Source organism: Cenococcum geophilum (assembly GCF_001692895.1).
Source record: "Cenococcum geophilum 1.58 unplaced genomic scaffold K441scaffold_10, whole genome shotgun sequence".
Taxonomy (NCBI): Eukaryota; Fungi; Ascomycota; class Dothideomycetes; order Gloniales; family Gloniaceae; genus Cenococcum; species Cenococcum geophilum.
In genome coordinates, this window is record NW_027137568.1 from 2,712,806 (window position 1) to 2,740,598 (window position 27,793).

General features: G+C 38.1%; 3 protein-coding genes across 3 annotated transcripts; 1 reads left to right on the top strand and 2 right to left on the bottom strand.

Annotated features, from left to right (window-relative positions):
• Positions 1-20,531: 20,531 nt before the first annotated feature.
• Positions 20,532-23,063, bottom strand: K441DRAFT_685560 (cysteinyl-tRNA synthetase; the record flags this gene model as incomplete). Its single annotated transcript, XM_067651898.1, has 5 exons — positions 20,532-21,733; positions 21,785-21,892; positions 21,933-22,688; positions 22,772-22,880; positions 22,962-23,063. The coding sequence occupies 5 exons, from the start codon at positions 23,061-23,063 to the stop codon at positions 20,532-20,534; spliced, it is 2,277 nt and encodes a 758-aa protein (XP_067506833.1).
• Positions 23,064-23,312: 249 nt separating this feature from the next.
• Positions 23,313-25,146, top strand: K441DRAFT_656098 (tRNA methyltransferase-like protein subunit GCD14). The gene has a single exon (XM_067647956.1). The coding sequence runs from the start codon at positions 23,381-23,383 to the stop codon at positions 24,959-24,961; it is 1,581 nt and encodes a 526-aa protein (XP_067506834.1). The 5' UTR covers positions 23,313-23,380; the 3' UTR covers positions 24,962-25,146.
• A 12-nt stretch (positions 25,147-25,158) lies between these two features.
• Positions 25,159-27,169, bottom strand: K441DRAFT_548304 (uncharacterized protein; the record flags this gene model as incomplete). The annotated part of the gene is made up of 4 exons (XM_067642954.1): positions 25,159-25,339; positions 25,395-26,962; positions 27,018-27,029; positions 27,092-27,169. The coding sequence occupies 4 exons, from the start codon at positions 27,167-27,169 to the stop codon at positions 25,159-25,161; spliced, it is 1,839 nt and encodes a 612-aa protein (XP_067506835.1).
• Between the last annotated feature and the right edge of the window lie 624 nt (positions 27,170-27,793).

Below are 27,793 nucleotides of genomic sequence, written 5' to 3' on the forward strand. Positions count from 1 at the left end.
GGCGATATAGTCTAGGTTATAATAAAGAACTAGAAGATAGAATGGCCTAGCCGTAAGCTAGACTATAAGATAGTAGGACTGTATAAGATTTTTAATAAAGTAAGCAACTTATATAAGGTTAAGCTCCTAGACTTAATTAAAGTTTACCCTATTTTTTTTACTAGATAAGCTATAGAAAGCTATAAATAACCTACTGCTTAGATAAAAGAATAAACCTCCCCTTCTAATTTAAGTTAATGGCGATAATAAATAGGAAGTTAAAGAAATGCTAGCCTATAAACTTGTAAAGGGAACGTTAAAGTATTATATTAATTAGAAAGGATATAACCTAGACCCCACTTAGTACTCTATATAGAACTTTATAGGTAGTCCCTATAAGCTTTAGGAGTTCTATAGCCGTTACCCTAATAAACTTAAACCGCTAAAGTGTTACGGACGCTTTAAGTACAATATTATGACTACTTGGGGAAGAGTTGGAAGAAGCTAGTTGGTTGATATAAGTACGGTCCAGAATGGAGCCGGTGGAGCTATGTGACGAGGAATAGTAACCGAGGTCATATGACATGATCTGTGTAATCCGTGATAGAGTAGATAGAGCATACGTATATCACATATAAGAAGGATTTTATAGGAGTACGGTTATGTATTTAAGGACCCTTAATCCCTACCTAGATAGTTCCTTCCTTATAGTAATTCTTAGAATATAATTAGAGTTAATCTATTAGGCAACCACTCTACCAGTTATTATTATATTGTTAACTTTAACTTATATTACCTATACACCTAGCCCAATAACAAGCCTACCGTAGTTCTTGCTATAAGGTTCCGTTATATAATTACTACCTAGTTACGGTATTAAGTATAGAAAGTCGAACAACATACTACCAAAAGCAGCCACCGTAACGCTATTAACGGCGGCAACTACTTTAAGGTTAGGTAACGACACTAATATAGTAAACACTGACTTACAGCAACCTATAACGGTCGGACAGTTATAAGAGATAGTTAACCGGTTAATAGAAAATAATATAACGTTAGAAAATAGGATTAACGGGATAGGCGCAGTAAAGGTTAAGTTACTATTAATTAAAAGATTCTTAGGAGAGAGATTAAAGCTTAAGGGATTCCTTATATAAATGCACTTTAAAGTAGCGCAAGAGGGAGCTAAGCTGGTAATACCTATAGATCAAATAGCGTATACGGGATTATTCTTAATAGGAAGAGCACTTAAATGGTTTAAGCCTTACCTTATAGAAATCTAGGTAAATAGAATAACGATAACAAACTAAGAGGTACGGTTTATGTTCTTAAGCTAGAATGGATTTATGGAATAACTTATATAAATGTTTAAAGACCTAGAGGTAGTAACTATAGTAGAAAGAAAACTCCAAGATATTATGTAATAAACCTTAGCAATTAAATATATAACGTAGTTCTAGACGTTAGTAATATAAGTAGAGTGGAATAATAGGGCGCTTATGGCATAGTATAAACAGGGACTTAAGGCTAAAGTCTAGGACGCGATTATCCTAATAGAAGATGCGGATACCCTAAGGGAACTAATAGATTAAGCAATTAAGATTAATAATTGGATTTACTAAAGGGAACAGACTAAGAGAGGTTAGAATAGAGTTCTATAGTTGTATAAGGTGTAGAGCACGTAATAACTAAAGCTAAGTTAGAAACTATAGTATGGCGCAGAGCTAATAGACCTAAGTAGTACTAAAGAAGCCTATAAGAGATAGAGTAAGCAACTATAGAAACCTAGGGGATAAGGATTAAGTGATTAGAGGTCTAAGGAGTAGAGGCTAAACTAGGGATCTTAGCAGTAGAAGATGTTTAGGCGGACTCTATAGTAAGAAAGATGGTTTAAAGAAGAAGCTTATCTATTATTTACACGCTTGCGAAGAAGAGGATTAATTAATCTGATTGGTGGGTACGGGCTTAAAGGCATTAATTGAGAATGGGTATATTCGCAAGGCCATTTATAGGGGATTGCCCTGCCTTAACTAAACGTAATACCTATAGACCTAGAAGCGCAGCGCCCGTACCACATAAGGTAGAGTAGGGGGAAGAAAAAATAAAAAATAAAAAAGGGGGGGAAAGGAGAGATTTAAGTTAATATATTAGAGTGCCAAAATAGGCACTCCTATACGCCGTTGTGCCTAAATACCTTTACCTATTATATCTAGGGCGAGTGACAATAAGAACGGTATTAGCATTTTATATTAGAAGTTTACACTTAGCCAGAATAGGTCTTTTAGGGATAATAAATAGTAAAGCTAGAACGCTTATAAGGACCACCGGCCCAGTTATTATATTTGGCCGTCTGTAAAACCATTATCTTAAGCGTATTAAGCAGCACCTTTTTAAAATAAGTGTCTATTATAGAGCTTAAAGTGAAGGCCAAAAGCGGCGACTTTATACTTTAGCTTATTTCTAACCGCGTAGCTTATAAAGGCCGATCTCTTAAAGTGAAAGAGAGGGGTGTTTCTGGGTTGGGGGTTATTTTTAAATAGGTATTTTATAGCTCGAACTGCGCATTTAGGTTGCCCTAAAGCGGCAATTATAATTAAGACTCCTTAGTAATTAACGTCCATTTTACTACGCTTTAGACGTAATATTATATGGTCCTTTACTAGCATTATATTGTTTCTGGTATATTTTATAGTAGAAAAGGTATAGCTATCTTTCTAAGCCTTAGTATAGGTAATCTCGCCTAGATAAAGGAATCCTATAAAGGCTGTAGTGACAACAGCGTTAAAGTTAAGATCCTTAACGGATTAGGCATTTGGGGTAACTAATTAGGCAAGGATATCTTTAGTAATTAGCAATCTTTTAGCCGTAGTAGAGGGATTTATAGATGTTATACCGTCTAGGATCCTCTTAATAATAGAATTATTAAAGACGGAGGTGTTATAATTAGCGTTAATATAGTGGGATTAAATTACGGAGATATAGGCTCTAACTATAGTAGGCTTAATACGGCTTATTCCTAAACTAGTATTACTAAAGATCTATTAGGTAATTTATTCTCCTAGGTAGTAGAGGGGCGCTAGGTACTTTACCGCTCCGTAAAGGTTACAATAGCCCTCCTAACTCTTAATTACGGGATAGTATAAATCTCTCGTTCTATTAGAGAGGCCGTACTATAATAGTTGGCCGAAGTATTCTAAGGAGGCTTTTACCTTAATCCAGAAATTAGATAGGGGGTCTTTAAGAGGGACTAGGTCTTCTATTTTGGCGTTAGATTAAATATAATAAAGAAGCGTATAGTAATAGTAAATTAGAAGTATCCTAATGTGGGTATAGTAATAACACCCTATCGCGATTAAAATAAAATAGAGTATTAGCTAGCCCATTTTCTATAGAGGAAACCTACTCCGCATAAAGTGTAATATTATAGGCTATAGCTAGTTAGAGGATCTTATAGAGCGGGTAATTACCTAGTCCTTTTACTACTATATTTTAGAATCCTAAGAGTGCTACCGTGTTATCCGTATGGATATAGACTAAGCTATACTCCTATTATATTGCCTAGAGCTAAAATAAGGTCGTAATTACTTAGACCTTTTACTTATTAATTAGGGCAAGGCAGTATTCTGCATTAGGGTAGCAGCTTAAAGAATTATCTTAGGGTAGAGATACCAAATAGGGCGGCTATATTATTCCTTAAGAATCCTTAAAAAAGAAGAAGGCCCTATAACCAAGAATCCCGGATACGTTTAAGAAGAGATAGAATTGTTTTTAATCCATATTATTAAAGAAGAGGATACTATTTAAAAGGGTAAGAACATCCCTCTACTATAACAAGTCTTGGCGAAGTTTAGCTATTAGCCGTTAGTAAGAATAACTACCTACCTTTATAAAAGTAGAGATAAACTCCTAAATAAAGCGGTTATATAAATGCCTAAGCCTAATTACCCGGGCACTCTAAGCGAGTCTATTAGCCAGTTTTTAACTCTAAACTAGCGTTAGGGATCTACCACTTAACGCTTTATTAATCTCCTTAATTATAGTAGCCTATTTTAAAGGAGAAAGACGCAGCTTAGACTTTAAAGTATCTATAATATAACCTAGGACTTTAGCCATAGTGCCTTTAATATTCTTTAATTCGTTTTATAGGATGCCTAATTTATTGCTTAATTAGTTATATATACTAAGCAATTAAGGGAGAATAGAAGCGTTAGAGAGTATAAAGATAAAGTTATTTAGATAGTGCTCTAAGGCGGTATTTAGGATATATTAGATAAGTATCTAGTGGAATCCCTCTATAAAAAGATTAAATAAAAAGAGTGTAGTTTAAAGGCTAAATAAGAGGTAACGTTTAAAATACACTATACCCTTCTAGGAGAACCCTATAAGGCATTAAGCTTTAATAAAAAGTAGGATATTTTAAAAGGCGTCCTTAATATCCCTCTTAATAATTATATAACTATAGCCTATATATATAACGTGTTAGAGAACCTAATCAACTATTAAATATTATAGTGTGGCGAATACTATAGGGATTAAGTTATTAACAGATTGGCTAGATGGTGAGGATAAGTTATAAATATAGCGCCATCCCCTATCCGCTTTAGGTACTAAACTTAATAGTAAGGATATAATAGGAGATATTACTATTATAATCCTGCCTATGTTTAGATCGGCGCTAATTTTCTCTAAAATTAGGACCGTATTTGCGGCTATTAAGGCTTAGTTCTTCTAGAAAAGGAGCTTAATTTCTAGGTCTACCCTAATCTGGCATCCGAACTTTAAAATACTAATAATATTACATTAGAGGTTGCCGGGGTACAGGGATAGATAACGCCCCCACACTTAAATAATTAAGGGGGAGGGAGAGTCCTATAGAGGAGAGGAGGGTAGAAAGACTGGAAATAATAGTATAATATTCGGCCTACCCGTACTATAAGGGTAGAGCACAGTTTCGGCGGAGTGTAGGTATAGCTTAATAAAATCCTCTTCCTCCTTTTCCTTTTTCTTATTAACACTTTCCTCTAGTAATTACTACTTGTAATTCCTCGCAGCATACGGGCCACCGCACTTACTATAGGTATGTGGGAACTTGCAATCCTTACCTAGGTTACACTTCCCTCTATTAAAGCTATAACAGGTCCTTAAGATATCGGTACTTACTTACGCGCGTTTTAAGATAGATACGGATTTATAAGTACTGGGATTATAATAAATATCTAGGAAGTTACTAGAGATCTTCCAGTTAGCTAGCTCTAACTGGTTCTTTTAAATAACTATAAAGTGGTGCTCTAAAGCCATAGTTATTAAGGGAGCAATTTGGTAGGTAGTAGATAGCTAAATAACTTAATTATAAAAGGCAAGCATTTGGGGAATAAGATCTACTAAAAGATTCTTATATATAACGATTAAAATTATTATATAGTTAAGGAAGCCCTCTACCCACACTTTAACGGACAGGTAGTCCTTTATTATCCCTTCTTTTAGTCTTATAGAAAGGACGCTATTAATAATAAGGATATTATTTTAAGGCTTAGATTAGAGCTAGTGTATCTAGAGGCGAGAGAGGTTATTAGGCAAGAAAGTACCCCGAAATACCTTAAGTATCTCTTTATTTAGGACGCTAGGGAAAAAGGTATTTAGAATATTAGCTATAGATGGGAGCAACTCACCTAGTTTATTAATTAGGGTTAAGGATAATACTACTATAGCTAATCTCGCTGTTACTGTAGCGAGGCTTAATATATAGAGTTTAGTCGCCTAATCTTCCTATTCTTTTTAAACGCGTAGCATTTTAGTACGGTCCTTCTGTTCCTAAAGAAGTCTTATTTTCTAGTTAGTTGCCTAGTCCTTAACCTCCTTTACCTAAGCTCTTCTAATCCTTAGGTCCTCCTTGTGTAGTTACTAAAGCCATTCTTCGGCTTTTTTAGTAGCTAAAGTCTCGCGTTAAGCCGCGGAGAGAGGCGCCATTATAGAGGATAGAGACTGTAATGCCGGCGTATCGTCTAAAGGTGTAGAGGAAGGTGAGGGAGACTAGTAGGTAACCTCTAAGGAGTTTAGCTCGTCGAGTATATCGTTATTAGTTAAGTTTTTAAGGTTTTTACGGACGATTTATGAAGGTTTAGACGAGTATATAGGTTGTTAAGTTATTAACAGTAACAATTAATTATTAAAAATTGAGTAAATAAGGCATTGGCTTTTAAATAAGACTAATATAGAAAGCAAGCAAGTAAGGCTCAATTTTGTAAATGTTGATGATGTTAGTGTTGCTAAGATGCAGGGGTGCTGCTGCAGTGCTCGCTTAGCCACATAGACATGTCTATATAAATTACGGAAAACAGGGTTATTTTATAAGGGATTATAAAGATAGTTAGAGATACTATATAATAAAGGGAACTAGACTAGTAGTAGATAATATATACGTATAGAGGGATAATAATATACTGCGAGGAACAAAAGAATATTTAATTAAAAGTTTTGCGTTTTGTTATAATAACGTATATTAAATTTATAAGGACGCTAAATATAGCGTAAGCTATTAGCTATAGAAGCTAGCACCTATAAGATATAGAGGAACTAATAAACTAGTTCGCAGATTGGATATTAAGGATAATAAATTTAATAAAGGCGAAATATTTTGTAATAATAAGGCAATAAGTGCGGTTTACTGGGAATACACAGCTATTAGAGATGTTATACTAGAGGCAGAGGATAATTCCACTATAGAATAGGGAATATTAGTAGGGATTAAGACCCTACTAGATATAATGTCTATTGCTTCGCGAAATATAAGAGAAGTAGGATAGTAAACTACTTCGGCACTTAATAAAGGCAAAAGGCCAAAAGCTTAAGATTCTTAAGATAAGATAAGAGATAACTAAGATTCTTAAGACGAGATAAGGTAAGCTTAAGGACTTATAACGGATAATAACCGATAGAGCAGAGTAATAGCTTAGTTTAGTAATATACAAATAAGCTTAGGATAGAGTTTCCTATAGGTATAAGACTCTTAAGACAAGATAAGTAAGATTTAAGACTCTTAAGACGAGATAAGAATACTAAGTAAGCCTAGTTGGACTAAGGCTGGAGCTAAGCTTAAGTTAGAAGTAAGCTTAGGATTAAAGAATCTAAGGAACTAAGAATTTAGAGTATAAATTAGGACACCTATAAGTAAGAAGTAAGGAGCTTCCTTATAGATTAGAGAATCTATAATGCAAATAGTAGTTAGACTAAGAGATAGGTATATAGACCTAGAGGACTTACTAGGGGAATATAGCGTTCGGCCTAAAGATTAAAAAGTTAATACTAAGATTAAGAAGTAAGAAGACTTTAAGGATTAGTTTATAAGACGCAAACTAAAAAAAACTATAGAAGAGTTTAGGTAAAGAATTATCGCATAGTAAGAATAGAAACTAGATAAGAGATCTAGCATATTGGGACGTATAAGGGATAGAGCACTAGTACGAAGAATTACTAATAGGCCTAGGGTAGGTATACTAAGAGCTAAGTAGCTTACCAAGCTGGAAGATAAAGAGGATCTAGGGATTTTAACTAGGTTCGAAGAACGACATATAAAGGGCTGTTATAATACAGTAATAAGAAGATACTTCCTTACGGACAAGCCGTATATACTCTAGCAGCTATACCAAAAGTGGTATAGGCAAAGGTACAACGATAAGTAGGAAGATTTCTATATATAGTTAGATAAGAAAGTTATCCAGGACCACCTAATTATAGAAAAGGCGATAACTTATATTAAAGGAGCCTTAATTATAATGTTAAAAGATCTAGAGGAATGATTAGAGGACTAGAGAAGTAAAAGGCGCATCTTAGTACCTGCAAATAAAGTTATAATGTTTAGATTAATATAATAGAGGTTTAAACTTAAAAATAAAGATAAGCTAAGAGTTAACCTAAAGCACCTAGCATATTATACGCTATTATAGATTATATGCGTAGATAACATATATAATATATATAAGAATTTAAAGGAAAAGAATTAAAAATACCCTATAAGGATATATTGGATAATAAATAAGTAATAATATAGGAATGCTAAGTATATATACGGTTGGCATCTAATAGAAGTTTAGGAGTTAGGAGACTTAATACTTTAGCTAGGAAGATTCTTTATAGAAGAATACTTAGACGGATAATAGTAGTAGGAATGCCTAGAAAATATATATCTATAGTATATTAAAGATAAAAAGCGAACTAGGTATTAGCTAAAGAGTAAGCTAAGTATATAAGGATTAAGTAGCTAATAGTTAGGAAAAGTAGAGGCCTATAGGACTAGAGGGAGCTAGTAGTAGAGCCTTAAACCCTTAAAGGAATTTAAGGACGACACCTAAATTTATAAGTAAAATGGCAAGATTAGCAGTTTAAAGCGCTAATAGATAGTGAAGTAACGCGGAACTATATCTTACTAGTAGTAGTTAAGAGAATAGGGTTACCTTATAGATAGAAGGAATAACTTTACTTATTAGTTACGATTTTAGGAGATCTAATAGCCTATAGAGGAGGGATTATTAATCTTAAAACAGGACCTATTTAGATAACTATTAAAGGAAGATAAATTAAGATGTCTTTTAATATCCTACCATTAGGACGGGATAAGGCAGTATTAGAGATGCCTTAGTTATAGGAATATAATCTAAGGATTAATTGGATTACAGGTTAGGTTAATATTAAAAATACCTAACACTATAAGATATAATAATAAGCCAAGTTGGTATAGTACTAAGTTGGAGTAATATATAAAGAGACTAAGCGAGGCTTAAGTTACGTACTAAAGAGATACTATAAGTATAGTAAGAAACTATAGTTACTGGAAAATAAAAAGCTGTTAGAGTATATAGTATGGGACTATAAGATAGAATTGGAACTAGGAATAAGTCTAAGGTTCTTTCTAATCTATAAGCTTACTAAAGAAGAAGGTAGAGTACTAAAAGAGTTTATCTAGGAGAACTTATAAAAGGGATATATTAGACTATTATAGTTATTAGTAGGTTATCTAGTACTGTTTATACTAAAGAAAAATGGTAAACTAAGGCTGTGCATTAACTATAGACAGTTAAACAGCATTACTAGAAAGGATAGGTATTCTTTACCCTTAATTAGCGAAATCTAAGATAGGATAGGTAACGTGTAAATCTTTATAAAGATAGATCTAAGATAGGCGTACCATTAGATTAGGATTAAGGAAGGCGATAAATAAAAGGCAGCCTTTAGGTTAAAGGAAGGACTATATAAACCATTAGTTATGCAATTTAGGCTTATAAATGCACTAGTAACGTTTTAGAAGCGTATTAATAATATATTAGAAGAGTACTTAGATAAATTTGTTATGGTATACCTTAATATTATTATTATCTACTTAATAACTAAGGAAGAACACGGGGAATACGTTAAATGGGTTTTAAAGATACTATAAGAAGAATAGATACTAGTAGTAATTAAAAAATACAAGTTCTTTACTAGGAAGACCAATTTTGTTAGATTTATTATTAAACTAGGCTAACTTAGTATAAATCTAAAGAAGATTAAGGCTATAGTAAATTAGTAAGAACTANAGAATGTTATATAGTTAAGATCGTTTCTAGGGTTTTGTAATTACTATAGAAGGTTTATAGCGTAGTGGTTAAAAGATATTAAGCTATTTACGCGATTAATAAAGAAAGAAGAACTATAGGTATAGGGAGAGGAATAGTAAGAACTCTTTAGAAAAGTTAAAGAGTTGTTTACCTAGGAGCTAGTTCTTAAGATCTATTAACTAGGATTAGAGACGGTTATAGAAATAAATATATTAGACTTTGCACTAAGGGCGTACTTTATATAAAAATATTAAAATGGATAGCACCTAGTGGTATACTATAGTTAGAAGATAACACTACTAGAGTTAAATTATAACATCTATAACAAGGAGTTATTAGGTATAATTATAGTATTAAAGAAATGGAAAGCATTCTTATAAGGCATAGAGAAACTATTTATAGTTAAAATAGATTATAAGAACCTAATAGGATTTTTAATAATAAAGGAACTTAACCGGAGATAGGTTAAATAGGTAGAGATACTTATAAAATACTATTTTAAGATTTAGTATACTAAGGGTATAGACAATATATAAGTAGATACTCTAAGTTAGAAAGCTAAACTATAGAATAATAAAAAGCCATTAGGGGCTTTACTGCGAAAAGATATAGACGGATTAATTAGGTATAATTATCTAAAAATCGCAGTAATTTAAGAGAGTAATAAACTAAAAAGAGTTTACGAGTTACTAGAAAGCTTTTAGGTATAAAGAATTCTAAAAGTATAGCTGGAAGATCTATAGACGGATATATATGAAAATTAAGAAGCGAAGTATATCCTAAAAAGCATAGCAGAGTAATTTATAGAAGATTTCTATAAGGGGTTAATTTAAGGATATAATAGAGCTACGGGCTTAGTGTTAAGACTCTAGGAGGAGTATATTATTAATAGAATCTAAAATATCGTAAGAAAAGTAATAAAAGAGTATTTAGATTGCTAAAGAAATAAACTAATAAGGTATAAGCTATATAGAGGGCTATAACCTATTAAAATACTAAAGAGACTATGGGAGGTTATATTATAGGACTTTATTATTAAGTTACTAAAGTTAAGAGATCCTATTACCGGATAAGATTATAACGCGATCTTAGTAATAGTGGATAAGCTTATAAAGTAGGGATACTTTATAGTATGCATAGAAGAAATATTAGTAGAAGATATTACTAGAATCTATATTAAGGAAGTATTTATAAGACACGGAGCACTAAGTAAAATTATATTAGATAGAGATTTAAGATTTATAGCAGTATTCTAAAAGGTATTCTTAGCGGAATAAGGAGTTAAAGTAGTAACTTTTACCGTATATTATCCGCAGATAGACGGTTAAATGGAAAGATTAAACTAGATACTAGAGTAGTATCTAAGGCATTATATTAATCACGCATAGAATAATTAGGTATTGCTATTACTAGTTATATAGTTTATATATAATATAACACCTTAAGAAGGAATAGGCATATTACTATTTAAGGCAAATTACGGATATAAGCTAAGAATATCGTTGTTACTATAATAAGCAAAGAAAACGAGTAGCACAGCTAAAGAAAGGATAAAGACGTTAATAAATCTTTATATAGACCTTATAGAATTAGTAAAGAAGGTATAAGAGAGAATAAAAAGGTACTATAACGCTAAGAGATTTAAGGGACTATATCTTAAGGAGGGAGATAAAGTGTGGCTACTATATAAAATTTTTAAGAGTTAACAACTAAGTAAGAAGTTGGACTATGTTAAACTAGGACCCTTTAAAATTATATAAAGGATTTTACCGGTTATATTTAAGTTAAACCTACTAGCTAAGATAAAGATCTACCCTATATAGCATATTATAATACTAGAGCTAGTATATAGGAATATTAAGCTACTAGTTTATAAAGTAGATATATATAGAGGATAAGAAGAAGACAAATAGTAAGTTTTAAAGATTATTAGTTATAAGGATATTAACGATAAAATATAGTATAAGGTTAAGTAAATAGGCTATACTAAGACTACTTAGGAACTACTAGAAAATTTAAAAAATGTTATAGGAAAGGTATAGGAGTATTAGAAGAAATTAGGTTAGGTAATATTAATAAAGAAGAATTACTAAAGAATAAGTTACCTAAGGGGAACCTAAGAAGAGTAGTTACCGAACTACTTAGATTTGTTTCCTTCTCTATTAGAAGAGAATCTGTTCTTTTATTACTAAGTTCCTATAAACCCTATTTTATAAGTTTCTACTCCTTAAAATAAACCTTCTTATAAACCTTCTTAAGACGGATTAACTAAGCGGACGCCGCAAGATAAGACTTAAGGGCCCGTTACTAAGCATTAGTAGCCTCTTATTTAGCATTATAGAAACGGTATAACTCCGCTAGAGTAATAAACAGTTTATTATCTAGCCGCGTAGCAGCAGATTAAATATAAAACCCTAAGATAAATTAATTAGGGAACTAGACGACTATTAAGAGTAATAGGTCGCGTATATTTAGTATTAGAGATGGAGTAAACGTTATAGGACAAACGAATATTTGCTTTAGTACACTTTAAGTAAAAAAACGGTTATTACGAAGATGGACTCGCCAACGTAATATAAACTAATCCCTTTTTTAAATAACGAGAATACGGAGACAGTATAATCTTACTAAGAGATAATATCGCAGTAATAGTGCGAGCACGACGAGCGGTTAAGGAAAAAGAAATTGCTTTAGATATAATAAGTAATAATATTAACTAAATTAATTAAACGGATATTATACCTCTAGTAAACGACTTAGAGATATTAGAAATCTTTAAGGACGAAGATAAAAAGGAGGGAGATAGTATTATGGACGCTTTAAGTATAATATTATAACTACTTAGGGAAGAGTTAGAAGAAGCTAGTTAGTTAATATAAGCACGGTTTAGAATGGAGCCAGTGGAGCTATATAACGAGGAATAGTAACTAAGGTTATATTAGCGACTCAGTTAATCGAGATATAAGTACGGCAAAATGGTCGCACAAGCCTGTACGATTGGATTGTCTATAAATGAGAATCTAAAGCTAAAGAAAGGAAAGGAGAAGAAGGGGAGCGCCGCTCGAAGCTATATACGATCTTCGCGTCACATGACCGCAATATGCGGCAATCTGTAGCAACTTGCCGGTACGTAGTTCTACTAAGTTCTGCCAGTGCCGTAACATTACCCCCCCCTCTAAAAAAGCCTGCCCTTAGGCTTTGCCGCTAAAAGTCTTAGTAAGAGAATCTAACTAATTAGACAACTTTAACCGCCAGTTAAAGTTCCTAGATATCTTAACACCTTATATAACTAAGAAATTTCTAGGGCGTTTTTATCCTTATATTCTTCTAGTAGCTTATTATCTTCGTTATACTAGCATTCTATCCACTTATCTAGGTACTTTAGCGGTCTGGGTTTATTAGGGTAACGGCTATAGAACTCCTAAAGCTTATAGGGGCTACCTATAAAGTTCTATATAGGGTACTAAGTAGGGTCTAGGTTATATCCTTTCCAACTAATATAATACTTTAATATTCCCTTTACAAGTTTATAGGCCAGTATTTCTTTAATTTCCTATTTATTATTGTCGTTAACTTAAATTAGCAGGGGAGGTTTATTCTTTTGTCTAGGCAGTAGGTTATTTATAGCTTTCCGTAGCTTATCTAGTAAGAAAATAGGGTAGACTTTAATTAAGTCTGGGAGCTTAACCTTATACGAGTTGCCTACTTTATTAAGAATCTTATACGGTCCTGCTATCTTATAGTTTAGCTTATAGCTAGGCCGTTCTGTCTTCTAGTTCTTTGTTATAACCTAGACTATATCGCCTACAGTAAAGTTAGGCTCGCGCTTATACTTATTTACCTACTATTCTATTAATTTCTAGGCCTTTTCTAAGTTTATACGGGCTACTTTTTAGGCTTCTTCTAAGCGCTTAGCGTACTGCTAGGCTTCCTTATAAAATAGTTTTTTGCGTATAGTCTAGGGCCCTTTTAGTCTTTCCTAGTTAAAGCTTATATAGGGTAGGTAACCTATTTCTAGTTAAATAGGGGCAAATCCGGTAGAGTTGTGGGGTAGGGTCGCTTGGGCGTAGTCTATTAAGGGCAATAGTTTGGCCTAGTTATCCTAAAAGTAGTTAACAAAAGGCTGGAGTCTCTAGTTTAAGTATTAATTTATAATCTCCGTTTAACCGTCTATCTAGGGGTAATATGCCGTAGAAAGCTTTAGCTTAATACTTAGGATCTAGGTAAACTTATTCTAAAAGGCTAATATAAACTATAGCCCGCGGTTAAATATAATAGTATCTAGTGGTCCGTAAATTTAATAAATATAGTGGATATATAGTCGGGCTGCCTCTTTAGTATTAATATTCTTATAATAGGGAATTAAGAACGGGCGCTTGCCGAAGCGGTTAACTAGGATTATAACTATATTATATCCGTTATAGTTTAGAGGTAGCTTATAAAAGTCTATAGAGATATATTACTAGGGGCGGTTAAGTATTAAAAGGGGTTTTAATAGTCCTAGGGTCTTATTTTATAGGATTATAAACCTATAGCAGTTATTGCAGTTCTATATATAGCGGTTAATATCTATAACTATTCCGGGCCAGTAGTAGCGGTCGCTAATAATCCTACGGGTCTTATTCTTTCTAAAGTAGGCTATAGAGACCTAGGTATATGCTTTAGCAATAAGCTAAGTCCATAAGTTCTATTCCTCTATTACTACTAGCTATTCCTAATACTTAAGTAATCCATTTTTAAGGGACCATGGGCTGGTAACGTTCTTTGCCTTTTTACGGTACTCCTGTAAAGAAGGGGCCGTACAGTTTATCTATAGCAATTCGTTAATTAAGTTAAGTCCTAAAGGGTTAATAGGATATATCTTGGCGCCTAAGGGGTCTATACTTAGTTCTGCCTATATCCGGGGGTAAGGTGCTCTAGTTATAGTAGTGTCTAGGTCCATAATAAGATCTTTACAGCCGTATAGTCACCTAGGTCTTATTTACGCCTAGTAAGAGCATCCGCATAGTTCGCAGCGCCTAGTCTATATATAATTAAGAAGTTAAACTAAGATAGGACGTCCGCCTAGCGTACCTGCTGGGCTGTAAGGGCCTTAGTTATTATAAAGTATTCTAGGGCCTTATAATCTAACACTACTTTAATAGGTTTAGGGGTCCCCTCTAGCTATACACACTAGTGCTAAAAGCTAGAGATAATAGCTAGCATTTCTTTATTATAGATATGGTAGTTTAGTTTAGCATCTATTATAGTCTTTAAATAGTATATAATAGGGTGCTATTCTCCATCCGGTTGCTTTTAGGAAAAAATACTAGCTATCACGCCGTCTAAGGCATTAGTTTCTAGCATTAAGGGCCGTTCTGGGTTAAAGTGGGTAAATAGGGGGGCCGACACTAGCTGTTTTTTAAGCTTATTAAAGGCCTGCATATATATAGCGTTAAAGTAAAAGGGCTGGTCTTTTCTAGTAAGGCGGTTAAGAGGCTAGGTAATTCTACTGTAGTTCTTAATAAAGCGTTAGTAGAAGTTACAGAAACCTAAAAATAATTGCACCCCCTTTATAGTCTGAGGGGGCGTCTACTAGTTAATTATGGTCGTTTTCTCTAGGTTGGCCTTAATTTTATCCATACTAATAATAAAACCTAGGTACTTTATACGCTTAATACTAAATTCCGACTTCTTAATATCGGCCTGGAGGCTAGCTTTACGGAGCCGTTATAGGACTTTATAAACGTGCTCCTCGTATTCTAGTTCGTTCTTTAAATAGATTATAATATCATCTAGATAGGCCGTATAGAAGTTATTAAGGTAGTTAAAGAGTATATTATTTATATACCGCTGGTACGTAGCTAGTCCGTTAGTTAGTCTAAAAGGAAGTACCTTACATTTATACGTCCCGTAATAGGTCTAGAATGTAGTAAGATCCTTAGACCTGGGGTTTATCCTAATTTGGTAAAAGGCCTAACGGATATTAAGCTTTATAAAAACCTTAGCTCTACTTATTTAGGTAAGAGTCTTATTAAGTAAGGGCAGCGGGTAGCGGTCCTTACGGGTTATATTATTTAGCTTATGGTAGTTAATATAGAAGCGCAGTCCTCTATTTGGCTTTTTAATAAAGAGAATAGGTAAGTTAAAAGGGGCTTAGCTAGGCTTAATAAAGCCCTTATTTAGGTTATTAATAAGGTACTGCTTTATAGCCTATAATTCAGTAATAAACTATAGGTAGAGAGGGCTAAAGCTAAGGGTGCTTCCTTTGTCTTGCTTAATCTTAATCTTATAGTTATATAGTCGGTGGAGTAAAAGTATATTAGACGCTGCCTTAGAGAATACGTCCTTAAATTTCCGGTATTGATTAGGCAGTTTTTACTTTACTAGTTTTTTATCTATAAGCCCGCTTTTCTATCCACTAAGCTCACTTTCTTTTTCCTTAATTATTTGGTTAATTTTGTATAGGCTAGTTATAAAGGCAACGGTATTAGGCTAAACTAGGTTCTAGTAGAATCCTATAGCGCTAATACAGCAGACATTAACTAGTGGGAGGTCTATAGGTTTCTTTGGCGTCTATTAGGCCGTAGTTTGCGGTATAGGGTTTATAGTCTTCCTTAGCTTACATTCCATTTTCTATAAGTTATCCTTCCTATTTATTAGTTTAGTATAGTGTCCGATATCCCTAGCTTTCCTTTATAGCTTTATAGGGTTCTCCATAGAGAACTTAGCTAGGTTACTACTAACTTCCTAGGTCTTTAGTGCGGGTGGCGTGACATAGGTAGTTTAGGGGCGGCGTAGTATACGGATCCGTTGCGGGTTAAGCTATATATTCTTCTTAAAGGCCTAGTCTCTACGCATAGCATCAGCTTAGTAAATAGTATTAATCTAGGGCCGTATAAGGTTTTTTATTATAATACTGATTTCTTTTATAAAGGAAGGGGTTAGGGGTAGAGTTTTGGGCTAGATAAGCTGTTTACTCCGTACTTTAAGCTATAAGCCTAAATAGGCTAGCTATTTTCTTTTTAAGATTATATTATGGCTTCCTAAGTCCGTAATAAGAAAGGGGACGTTATATTACCTTCGTCCGTTAACGCGGAGGTAGATCCGTAAGATAGTTATAATAGGTAGCCCTATCCGTCCGTTATAACTGTAAATAGGGATTAGTTTAGGTAGTTCTTTAAGGGGTATATTTAAAAAGTTAGCCAGTTTTATAGCGCACTTTATATTAATTAAGGTAAAGGCATTTACTCCTAAGTTAGCTAAAGTAGAGGTTAAAACTTAATATCTATTGCGAAATAAAGTACAAGGGATAGTGCAGCTTCTTCTATTAACTAGCTAACCTAGATTAATATATAATATATTAATCCCTTTTAACCCTAAAGAGAAGTCTTCCTCTAGGGTTCCTCTTTTTCCGGCTCCGTACTATCCTCCTAAATTAATAGGACCTTATTTATCCTTGCCTTTATTAGGCAGTTCCTTATAGGGTGGCCTATTTAACTATATAAGAAGTAAGCTCCTTAATTACTAAGGGCCTATATATGGGGGTCGCTATATATAGGCCGGGTATACACCGGGCCCGTAGTAGGGGTAGCTACGCAGCTAGCTGCCGGGTTGGCTGTAGAAGTTGCCAATTATACTAGGGTACTATAGGCCGTACTCGCAGTACTTACGGCCTAGTTTGTAAGGTTTCTAGTTTTTAGCTAGTTAGCGCGTACCTTAATTCAATAAAGGCCTTAGTTAATAGCTAGGCAATGGTCTATAAGTTCCTTTAACGTCTATGCTATAGTATAAGCTGGTAATACGGCCCGCTATAGGTCTAGGGTAAGCTTATTAAAGAGGTTTAGTAGTAGGTCTTTCTGGGGGATCTAGGCCTATCCAGCTAGGTGTAGAAAGCGAGTTTAGAAGGCTAAAAAGGTCTCTGTTATTTTTATATTTAGGCTTTTATAGCTAAGGCGGGCATTCTATACTTTAAAAGGGTCCTTATAAATAGAAGATAAGTATTTAATTATTTCTTCTTTAGAGATAAAGGGGTCTGCTAAGTCTTTAGTGTATCGCGGGCGTAAATACGTCTAGGCGTCTCTACTAGTACGGCCGAAGATATAGGCCATTTTAGCTCAGGCGTTAGGGAAGTAGTCTACATTAACTTTAAGCTTATCCTATAATTAGAGCTTCTAATTATTAAATATAGGGTTAGTTCCGTTTATAAGTAGTAGGGGGTCCGCGACCTTTACTAACCGCTTTAGTGCTATATAGGCCTTAGTAGATCTACTAAGGCGCTAGGATAGGGCCTAAAGGACTATAGTAAGTCTTTAGTTATCTAATAATGACTTATTATTAGATATAGGGGTATCTCTAGCTTTAAGCAGCTCTCGTAATTATTTAATTTTAGTATTAGTAGCCGCAAGCTCCGCCTAGGGGGTTAAAACGTTATTATTTCTTTATCTAAAGTATTTAAGGGTCCTACAGCTGCTTTACCTACTACTATGGTTTATAGCATAGTGGTAGGGGTATTAGGTAATTCTGGGTAATTTCTTTAGGGGTTCTAGTCTATGCGTATCTTATAGGTCCTTTCCTTAGGGTTCTGTTTTTTTCTTTTAGGTCCTGTCCTTGTGGTCCTAGTAATGTCCTTAGGGTCCTATTTTATATTCTTATAAATATATTTAAGTTCCTTCTTAGGAAGAAAGAGTAGAGTAAGCTTTAGATAATATTAGTGACTTAGTTAATTAAGACATAAGTATAGCAAAATGGTTACGCAAGCCTATATAATTGGATTGTCTATAAATAAGAATCTAAAGCTAAAGAAAGGAAAGGAGAAGAAGGGGAGCGCCGCTTAAAGCTATATACGATCTTCGCGTCACGTGACCGCAATATGCGGCAATCTGTAGCAACTTGCCGGTATGTAGTTCTGCCAAGTTCTACTAGTGCCGTAACAGTTATATAATATAATCTATATAATCTATAAAATCTATATAATCTATAATAGAGTAAATAGAGTATATATATATTATGTATAAGAAGGATTTTATAGGGGTATAGTTATATATTTAAGGACCCTTAGTCCCTACCTAGATAGTTCCTTCCTTATAGTGATTTTTAGAATATAACTAGAGTTAATCTATTAGGCAACTACTCCACTAGTTATTATTACATTATTAACTTTAACTTATATTACCTATATACCTAGCCTAATAATAAGCCTACCGTAGTTCTTGCTATAAGGTTCCGTTATATAAAGTACCTAAATAAGTAGATAGAATGCTAGTATAACGAAGATAATAAGCTACTAAAAGAATATAAGGATAAGAATGCCCTAGAAATTTCTTAGTTATATAAGGTATTAAGATATCTAGGAACTTTAACCAGCGGTTAAAGTTATCTAATTAGTTAGATTCTCTTACTAAGACTTTTAGCGATAATGCCTAAGGGCAGGCTTTTTTGGAGGGGGGGGTAATATTACGGCACTAGTAGAACTTGGCAGAACTTATCAGAACTTCGCACCGGTAAGTTGCCATAGATTGCTATAGATTGCCGCATATTGCGATTATATAACGCGAAGATCTTATAAAATACCGAACGGCGCTGCTCTTCTTCTCCTTTCCTTTCCCTAGCTTTAGATTCTCGTTTATAGACAATCCAATCGTACAGGCTTGCGCGACCCTTTTGCCGTGCTCATGTCTCGATTGACTGAGTCGCTAACATTAGCCTCTCCTAAATGTATACCCGTGAGCGAGTTGATTACTTAAAGAGAGCCTGCCGAAGATCCTGCGTAGAATCGTCCTTTGGCCAAGGCTCTGTATCCATAAAGTAGTAATTAAGTTACTAAAATCTCACAAGGCTTATATAGTTTTTAACTATATAGGCCGCGCTAACTAGCTCTAATTCCCTAATAATTATTAATAACGGGTTCTATAGTAATACCTATATAAATCAGGATACTAAAGTAGGCGTATAACTCTTGCCTATTTGTCGGTTTTTATAGGTGTATGTATTTAGTTTCCTCTATAGGATAAAGCTCTATATGCTTGTTTATCTATTCCACAAGCTTGTCTACTATTATATTAGTAAAGAATGGCCTAAATGTAGCTAAGGGATTCGTGTGGATTAAAATTGGGAGGAGAATTTAGGGTACCATGGCTGTTAATATGTAGAGGCTTGAAGTAGGGCAACGGCTATGGCTCCCCGGGGGGGGGGGGGTTCTTTCGCCTTCCAAACAGGTAAAACTAAATATTAAGTTAGTGGAATAAAGTCTATATTATTAGAAGTATAATTGGTAGGCATAATTAATTGATTTGTATTAATTGAATATATGTAAAGTACATGCGTAGTTCTGATTCTAATTTTCGTAGGACACCACTAGGGGAAGGGATAAGAATTAGATATAAGCTTTCGAAAAATTTCATAATTAAAACCGTAGAGCTCGTTTCATTTTTGGAAGTGTTATGGGATCGTTCATGAAGGCATGACACCAACGCCTCGCTTGTATTTCTCTTTACCAACCTAATCATCATGCGAAGCCCAAATTCCTATTTACGCTGGTTATAGCCTGGATTAACTCGTCTATCATGTCGCCTATTAAATTTTCGTCTGAAGGGTTTCCTGATAGAGGCAGAAGACAGCTGTGGGATATAACCCTTGGGAGGTTCCACAGATTTTACAAACTGATACCGGGAATATGAATACATCGACCCACCCATGTGGTCCAGGACCAGACGTGCCTGAATCCTCATTCAAAGCGAAAATCACCTTCGACAAACGGCTATGGGTGGGGAAACGAGCCAGAAGAAGAAAACAAAAATGAATTTTGCATCAGTCATAGAGACTAGGGTATGAACGGCTACCGCCCTAACCACCAAGGAGCATATCACTCCATAGACGTATCCTAGGTAGTTTTCCACCCCCCAAACATCCTCCAGATGCTCGTTAATGCCTCAATCATACATCGAAACTCCTTCAAGAATGCTAGGTCAGCCGTGATGCCTCTCATTTTCTGTTTGAAAGTATCCATTCGTCGTGCAGCTTCTTCTGCTTCTCCCACTCTTTTCTCAGCTTCTTCATCTTGTTCTTAGGAATTTCCTCGCCTTTCGCATCGCGAATTGGTAACCCTTCGTCATCCCAGCCGCTATACTCCTGCGTTCTAAACATGTCCAAAGGACTTAGTTTTGCCAGCTCTGCTTTCTTCGCTGCTTTTTCGGCTTCTTCTTTCTCGCGCTTCTCTTTCGCTTCACGCTTCTGCTGCTCGCGCTCTTCTTTCTGCTGCCGGGCAGCATGGAGCTCGCTGTCAACTGGCCGCACCATTGCAGGCAGGCCCTCGCGATCCTCAAGATAGATTCCTAAGTCCCACAAATGCACATCGCGGAGTTGATCGCAAAGTGCGAGAAAATCTTTTGCGGGGGCTTTCTTCTCTGCTAGAGCCTTGATCTCTTCCTGGAACTTTGAGAGAACTTCGGCATATGGCGCTGCGGCTGCGTCTTGCTGTGCGGTGCTCACGTCTTTAGATGTAATGGCGGCAAGAGTTTCATCAGATAGGTTCCCAGCAATGACATGCTGCCGCACTTCGTCTCGTTCTTTCGAAACCTGGAAAACATACGGTATAGAAGCCTCGGGGATTTCGATGCCTGACCATCCTATTATGCTGTCATTTGGATCTGCAGACCCGTCCAGGCCAAAAACCCTCACAATTTTAGTCAGCCAACGTACGTCCAGTACAGTTTCATCTGTGAGAGCTGTTCTGTCGGCTGAGTTGTACTCGGTTATTAGGCTAGATATTGCGCGCATCGCAGCAGGGGTATCAAAAGAGTCACAGAGGGCGTCATGGACTTTCGCCTGAGCATTTGCAAAAGATTCGCAAAGGGTTGAGTCTTGAGCGGTGGAGGGGTTATTTGAAGGTTGGCGTTCGAGATCTCGGGCTTTCAGGAAGAAGTTATTCATGTAGCCTTCAAACGATGTTCCCTGCTTTCTGAGCTCATCTGTGATCTCGACAGCGTCTTTCCACCCTCCTAAAAGGAAGATGATGCGTAAACTTCGAGAAGTCCAGTCGCCTCTCCTCAACGCCTCTCGAATTGTGGTGAAATTCTTCAGTGACTTCGACATTTTTGACCCTGATATGCTCAGATGCCCGAAATGGATGAAATAGGAGACCCAACCAAGTTCCTCATTATTACCATTGCATCCCGACCAGTAAGCTATTAAAGTTAGCTCTGCGATTACTGCTTACAATATACTCTTTTCCTTACCTTCGCTCTGTGCAAGTTCGTTATCATGATGCGGGAAGCAAAGATCAATACCTCCCGAGTGAATGTCGATTGTCTTTCCAAGTACATCACTAGCCATTGCTGAGCACTCTACGTGCCAGCTTTGAGGCTTTCCAGAGAGCGAAATCACCGTCTCCTCTTTTCTCTGTAGTTTTCTTGGTCAAAGCGCCTTCGCCATCTGCTTGCAAGTCTTTGTCGTTCCGATTCCACGGTTCCAGCCTCGCATAATGATTTCCGTGGTTCTCAAAAGTCGAGATGTCGAAGTAGACAGAGCCATCAGACGTAACATAAGCAAATCCATTTGCCTCTATTTTTTTTACGAACTCTACAATTTGCGGACCGTACTCGGTGACTCGTGTGAGGACGTCGGGATCTAAGCAATTCAGCGCTCGAACGTCCTCGAAGAACCGTTTCTCAAATTTGGAAGTGAGTTTAGTGAAGATTCTATAGTCGCTAGCATCGATGGATGAACCATAGAGGGAGTCAAGGTATGGTAACAGAACGTCTTCTGTCCGGGTATAGAACTCTACAACGTCCACTGACCCCTTGTCGTTTTGGACCAGATTTAATGCGGCTGCTGCTGAAGATGCGGTTTTCAGGTGCATCTTGATCTTTGCTTCTTTATCTCCAGCAGGAATCCCATTGCCAGCCAGTGGCTTGCCATCCAGAACAGCTTGATATGCCTTTTTTGCTTTCGTATCGTATGCTTCGGGTTTGAGGTCGGGAGGAAGGAAAACTAAGTTTTTTCGAACGTAGGCGTCAAATGCTTCTGTCGCGGTTGAGACTACCGTATCGTCGAGATTTGGGTGCTTGCTAGTAAACTCAGAAAGAAGATGTTGCTGTCTGCCACGCAATATAATCTTGTCATCCACATCGGTTGTCTGTTCTCAGAATGTTATTTATCTTCCTCTTCATCCTAGAAAGAGCCCGGATTGCTTAGAGCATTTCTTCCATACATTCGTGACAAACTTGAGATTAAAGCCAAAATAGTCCTCCCGAGGTGGGCGTCATCGTAAACCGTCGGACCACAGGCATACCAGGTAACGTTCTTTCCTTCAAAATCAAAGGGTACAAAGTCCTATAGTTCTGTAAGTCAGCATTTAATCCTAATAATCGAGACTTTACCTGAGGCAGAAATAAAAAAAGGGAATAGACAAACAGTTTTGCTTCGTGTGAGAGAGTTCCATATTTTTAGAGGCGGAAGGGACGCTGAGCTCTTTGGAGGTATCCAGGGTGGTTGTTGCCGTGACGTTGTAGCCATTGCGCGGGCAGATCTATAAACTTTGAATGAAGGAGAAGCTGAAGACAAAAAGAAGCGTGAGGTGTTCCAGCAAGTGCGCAGGCAAGACACCATCAGTGAGGGAGGAGAGAAAGGAGGGTAATATAACACTGATGGTGGGGGTGAGTCAAAGGGCTGAACAATACACCGTGCCTCCGAAAGAGCTGTGCGCCAAGATTTCGGACCACCCTGCCCCAGCTTCTATCAAGGAAGAGTTTCTACGGCACTATCAGCGCCATTTTTTCTGTCGTTCCTCTATTACTTGATAAGGCAGAAATCGGCCCTCTACTCTATTCTCAATGGCTCCCTCCCCATTCCTAGACCCAGGGCCCACCTCCTCCCCCAACACCCTCGCCCTCCTCCACCTAAAACGTGACCTGCTCATACCCACCATTCTCTCTGAATCCTCCATACACTCCGACACAGACTACGCTGAAGGCAAAGTAACCAATACGCGCTTTGGCTCCTTCCCGCATAGCACTTTGCTCAACCAACCCTGGGGTACGCAAATTCTCGCCTCGAACGTCGACACTGGATTGCGGGCTAGCAAAGGCAAGAAAAGGAAAAGAGAGGGTGGAGAGACGCCCAGAGAAGTAGAGGAGGATGGCGAGGAATTCAAAGGAGGAAGAAACCAGGCTGCAACCACTGCGAGCAGCGGATTCGTGCATTTACTCCCGCCAACTCCAGAGGCCTGGACGCTTTCTCTGCCACACCGGACGCAAGTGGTTTACACACCGGATTACAGCTATATACTTCAGAGGCTGCGCGCCAGACCGGGCGACCGTATTATTGAAGCTGGTGCGGGAAGCGGTTCGTTCACACACGCAGCTGCGCGAGCTGTATTTAACGGATACCCTGATGCTGACACCGAGAGCGACACCGCACAAAACGGCACCGTGACCAAATCCAAAAAGAAACGCAAATACGGTGGGGTCTACAGCTTCGAGTTCCACGCTCCTCGCGCCGAACAGCTACAAGCCGAAATCTCCGAGCACGGCCTAAGCCCCATCGTGCGCATCACTAACCGCGACGTCTACCAAGATGGTTTCTGCCTGCCAGCATCACCAGATGCGCCCACCGAACCTGAAGCGGACTGCGTGTTTCTTGACCTCCCGGCCCCCTGGCTCGCTCTCAAGCATCTCACGCGCACACCGTTATCTGCATCAGCCCTCCGCTGCGTGGACTCCAGCTCTTCCCCTTCTACTCCCAACCCGCTACAGGCACAGACTGCAACCAAAACCACCTCCTTTCGCAGCCCTTTAAATCCTTCTACGCCGACCCGCATCTGCACCTTCTCCCCTTGCATCGAGCAAGTCCAGCGCACCGTCAGCACCCTCCGCCAACTAGGCTGGGTAGAAATCAGCATGGTTGAAATCCTGCATCGGCGCCTCGATGTGCGGCGCGAACGGGTTGGGCTGCAGGAAGAAGGGTTGCGAGGCGCCAATGCGAGCCCCGCCACAGTGGGTGAGGCGGTACAGCGGCTTAGAGAGGTTGAAGGGAGATTTAGGGCGTTTCACGAGCTACAGAAAGAGGATGCATCATCCGCACACGGAAATGGAAAAGAGGGTGTTGACGAGGCTGCCGATGGTGCCGAAACCACTAAGAAGAACAGCAAGGGGAAGGGGAAGGGGAAGGGGAAAGGGAAGTCAAGCGTTAAGCCAGAAACCGACGCAGCGCATCTGTCACGACAGCAGCGACTTGAGAACCTAAAATTAGCCGCTTCGGAACGCGACTTGTTCAAAGAAGGTAGATTAGTACATCGAACGGAACCAGAGCAGAAGACGCATACGTCATATTTAGTCTTTGCTATCTTACCTCGAGTGTGGACGAAAGAGGATGAGGAAAATTGTCGCAAAAAATGGGAACAGGATAAAAAGTAAGAGACAGTAGGGAATAACGTAGGAATATAGCCCATAGATCTTCGCTCACCCAAAGTATGCTTGAAGCTCTGAACTCTGGGTCCTATATTAATGACCCGTCACACCCAAATATGCAAGAGAAGTCTGATATTTGATTACGCCGCAATACTTTTGTTCGTTATAATCATCATACTTCACCACATATCGTTCAAGCCCCGCTATCCCCAAACCGCATCCTTAGCCCGATGGCTCCCACTTTTGAGTGGCGGCGTCGAAATCTGGTAGCTCCAAGTCTCCTCCCCATCGATGAATAGGCGATAGTTGAGATGGCTCTGTTCACTTGAAGCTGGCGACGTGAGCTCAAGAGCGCCGAATTTGGAGTTGCCGTCAGGGATATACCTATAGGAAACTGTTTGTTAATGTCTGCCATGTTCACAATAAAAACAGAACGTACTTAATGCAGACATCGCCATCGTCGGTCTCCTTATAAGTTCGGACTGGAAGATAAAACATGCTCAATGGGCTCGTGCTAAATTCGTGTACTACCGCACTGCTGGGCCATCGAGAATCCTTTGGCGGTGGGAAGCTAGTCGCAGCGAATTCATGTCGGTCGCCGCTGAGGACGACTACACCGACTCCACCTTCTGCACCGACATCCCACATTGCCTCGAGGATCTTCTGGCGCTCGGGAAGATACCCCGCCCAAGAATCTTCAAAGCCAAATTGCCAGTTCTTAGTAAATGGGATACTAGAGACTACAATTTTCCAGCGCACTCCATGTGGAACAGGTTTCTTGATCCAAGCGAGGAGGTCATGAAGCTGGGTTTCGCCGAGCATGGTCTTTGAGCTATCAGTAGCGTTCGAAGTTTCTGGAGATCGATAACGGCGAGTATCCATTAAAAAGAACTGAGCCGGGCCTTGCGTGAAACTGAAATAAGTTTCGCCCTTGCGTATTGCAGGTGGATTGACTGAAACATGATAGTGCTGGAAGGGATCGTAAGCTGACTTGAAGACTCCAGTTGTGTTCTTGTCCCAATCGTTAGCAATCTCGTGGTCATCAATAACATGGATCCAAGGGAGGTTCCATGAAACGGATGGCCAGTCTGGTGAGGCATAGATTTGACGGTACTCGCGACGGTATGTCTCAACATCTTTACCCAACTGACGCGGCACATCAACATAGATGAAGTCACCCAGAAAGAGCATAAAATACGGATGGAGTCGGGGGATCCAAGCCGCAAGGTGTTTGAAGCTGGGTATATGCAGAGGGTGTTGCCATGGTGTGTATGGCACCCTAGGCTTAATGCAGCTTGAGTGGAGAAAGGTATATTTATTATCGTTACGAGGAGAAATCTCACCAACTCGAGGAGCTGTGATGAAATAGCCAGTTCGATTTTGTGTAGAAGTCTCAACCCTGTACTGGTAGGACGTATCTGGCGTAAGGTGGTTAAGGGTTATTGAAGTGGTGAAGTCAGTGTCATCCGAAAGCCAGACATGAGGCGTATCAGCAGTTGCAGATTGAGATGACCACTTTTCTATGTCGATCGGGCGATACAAAACCTTCACACCATCCGGGCCAAGCTCGCGGACCAGGATTTTCGCGCTCCTGTCAGAAACATATCCTACTCGGGCAAAAGATAAATCATGGCAAGGGTACAATATGGGTGCCCGAAAGGTCAAATCCAATGCCATAGCGACCAACGCCATGTTGATGCCGAACGTGATCCAGCTCCATAATGCTGATGTGGGGCTTGGTAGGCCCGTTAGGAGTGTTCTCAGTATCTTAGGCTCCTTCTCTTCGTATATGATGGTCTCCTGCACATCAAGCTCTTCTAAGGGCCCATCCTCAGCACCTTCCGAAAGGTCGATGTCTTCTGAAGAGGTATCCCCTTGGGCAACCGTCTCTTTTGCGATTACATCAATTTCGTCGGACAGAACCTCATAGGGAGAGGTATCTTTAAAGCTGATAAGGAAGGATGGAACGTAGGCGCAGACCAAGGCGGTTGCAAGCGGCGGGACGGTCTATGGAGTGCTGGTTATTTCACGGCTTGGGATAGAATATTGACTCGAGACTGACACTTGTCGGTATCTGCATGCATGGTTTCCGTTAGAGTTACACACGAATTTTAAGAGTGCCAGCGACAAGCATACCCATCGAAGATAAATATAGATGCTAAGCCTGAGGGCCAGCGAGCTGACGAGGGTGATGATGTCTGAAGCAGACGCCATTGAAGGTCTCAGGGCATTATTTGAGGAGGGGAGGAGAGCTGTGCTATTTCGGAGCTATTCTGGCATAGCTCCACATGCAGCCCGGAGAATCCGATGACGAAACCGATGCGAAAGCTGAAAGCTGCGCTGTCGCTATGGCCCGTGCTGAGGCTAGTGTGCTAGCTCGACGAACATGATCTCATAAATCAGACCCTCGGGGGACGTTGGCACGGGTAACGGAGCGTTAAAATACACCAAAATCACCTTTTTCACTGCCGTATCTCGACCTTTCTACAACGTCCAGCTACTATAAAAATACCATGAGGCAGGAGTCCTTTAGCTTCTCTATCTATTGCATTAAATGACGACGTTGTAGCTATATTATATAAAATATTAGATATGGGCGGTTGGTTGCATTTTACCCGAGACTCGTCGGTCTAGTTTTGTTGCAATTTTGTCGCAATTTTGCTTTACTGCTATACCTTATGTACTTCTCTACGTCTAATTATCTCTAAATTACTACAAGCTAAAAGCTCTTTATCTTCTCTATCGCCTCTACGTTACGGCATATTATCCCTTGACCCGGTGGCGTCCTAAGAGGATATAGCCCGTGCATAAGCCTTAGGAACCAAACAAATCTAGCTT

Excerpts from the sequence above, each read along its gene's own strand:
- K441DRAFT_656098 (XM_067647956.1), top strand. The coding sequence starts at position 23,381 with ATGGCTCCCTCCCCATTCCTAGACCCAGGGCCCACCTCCTCCCCCAAC.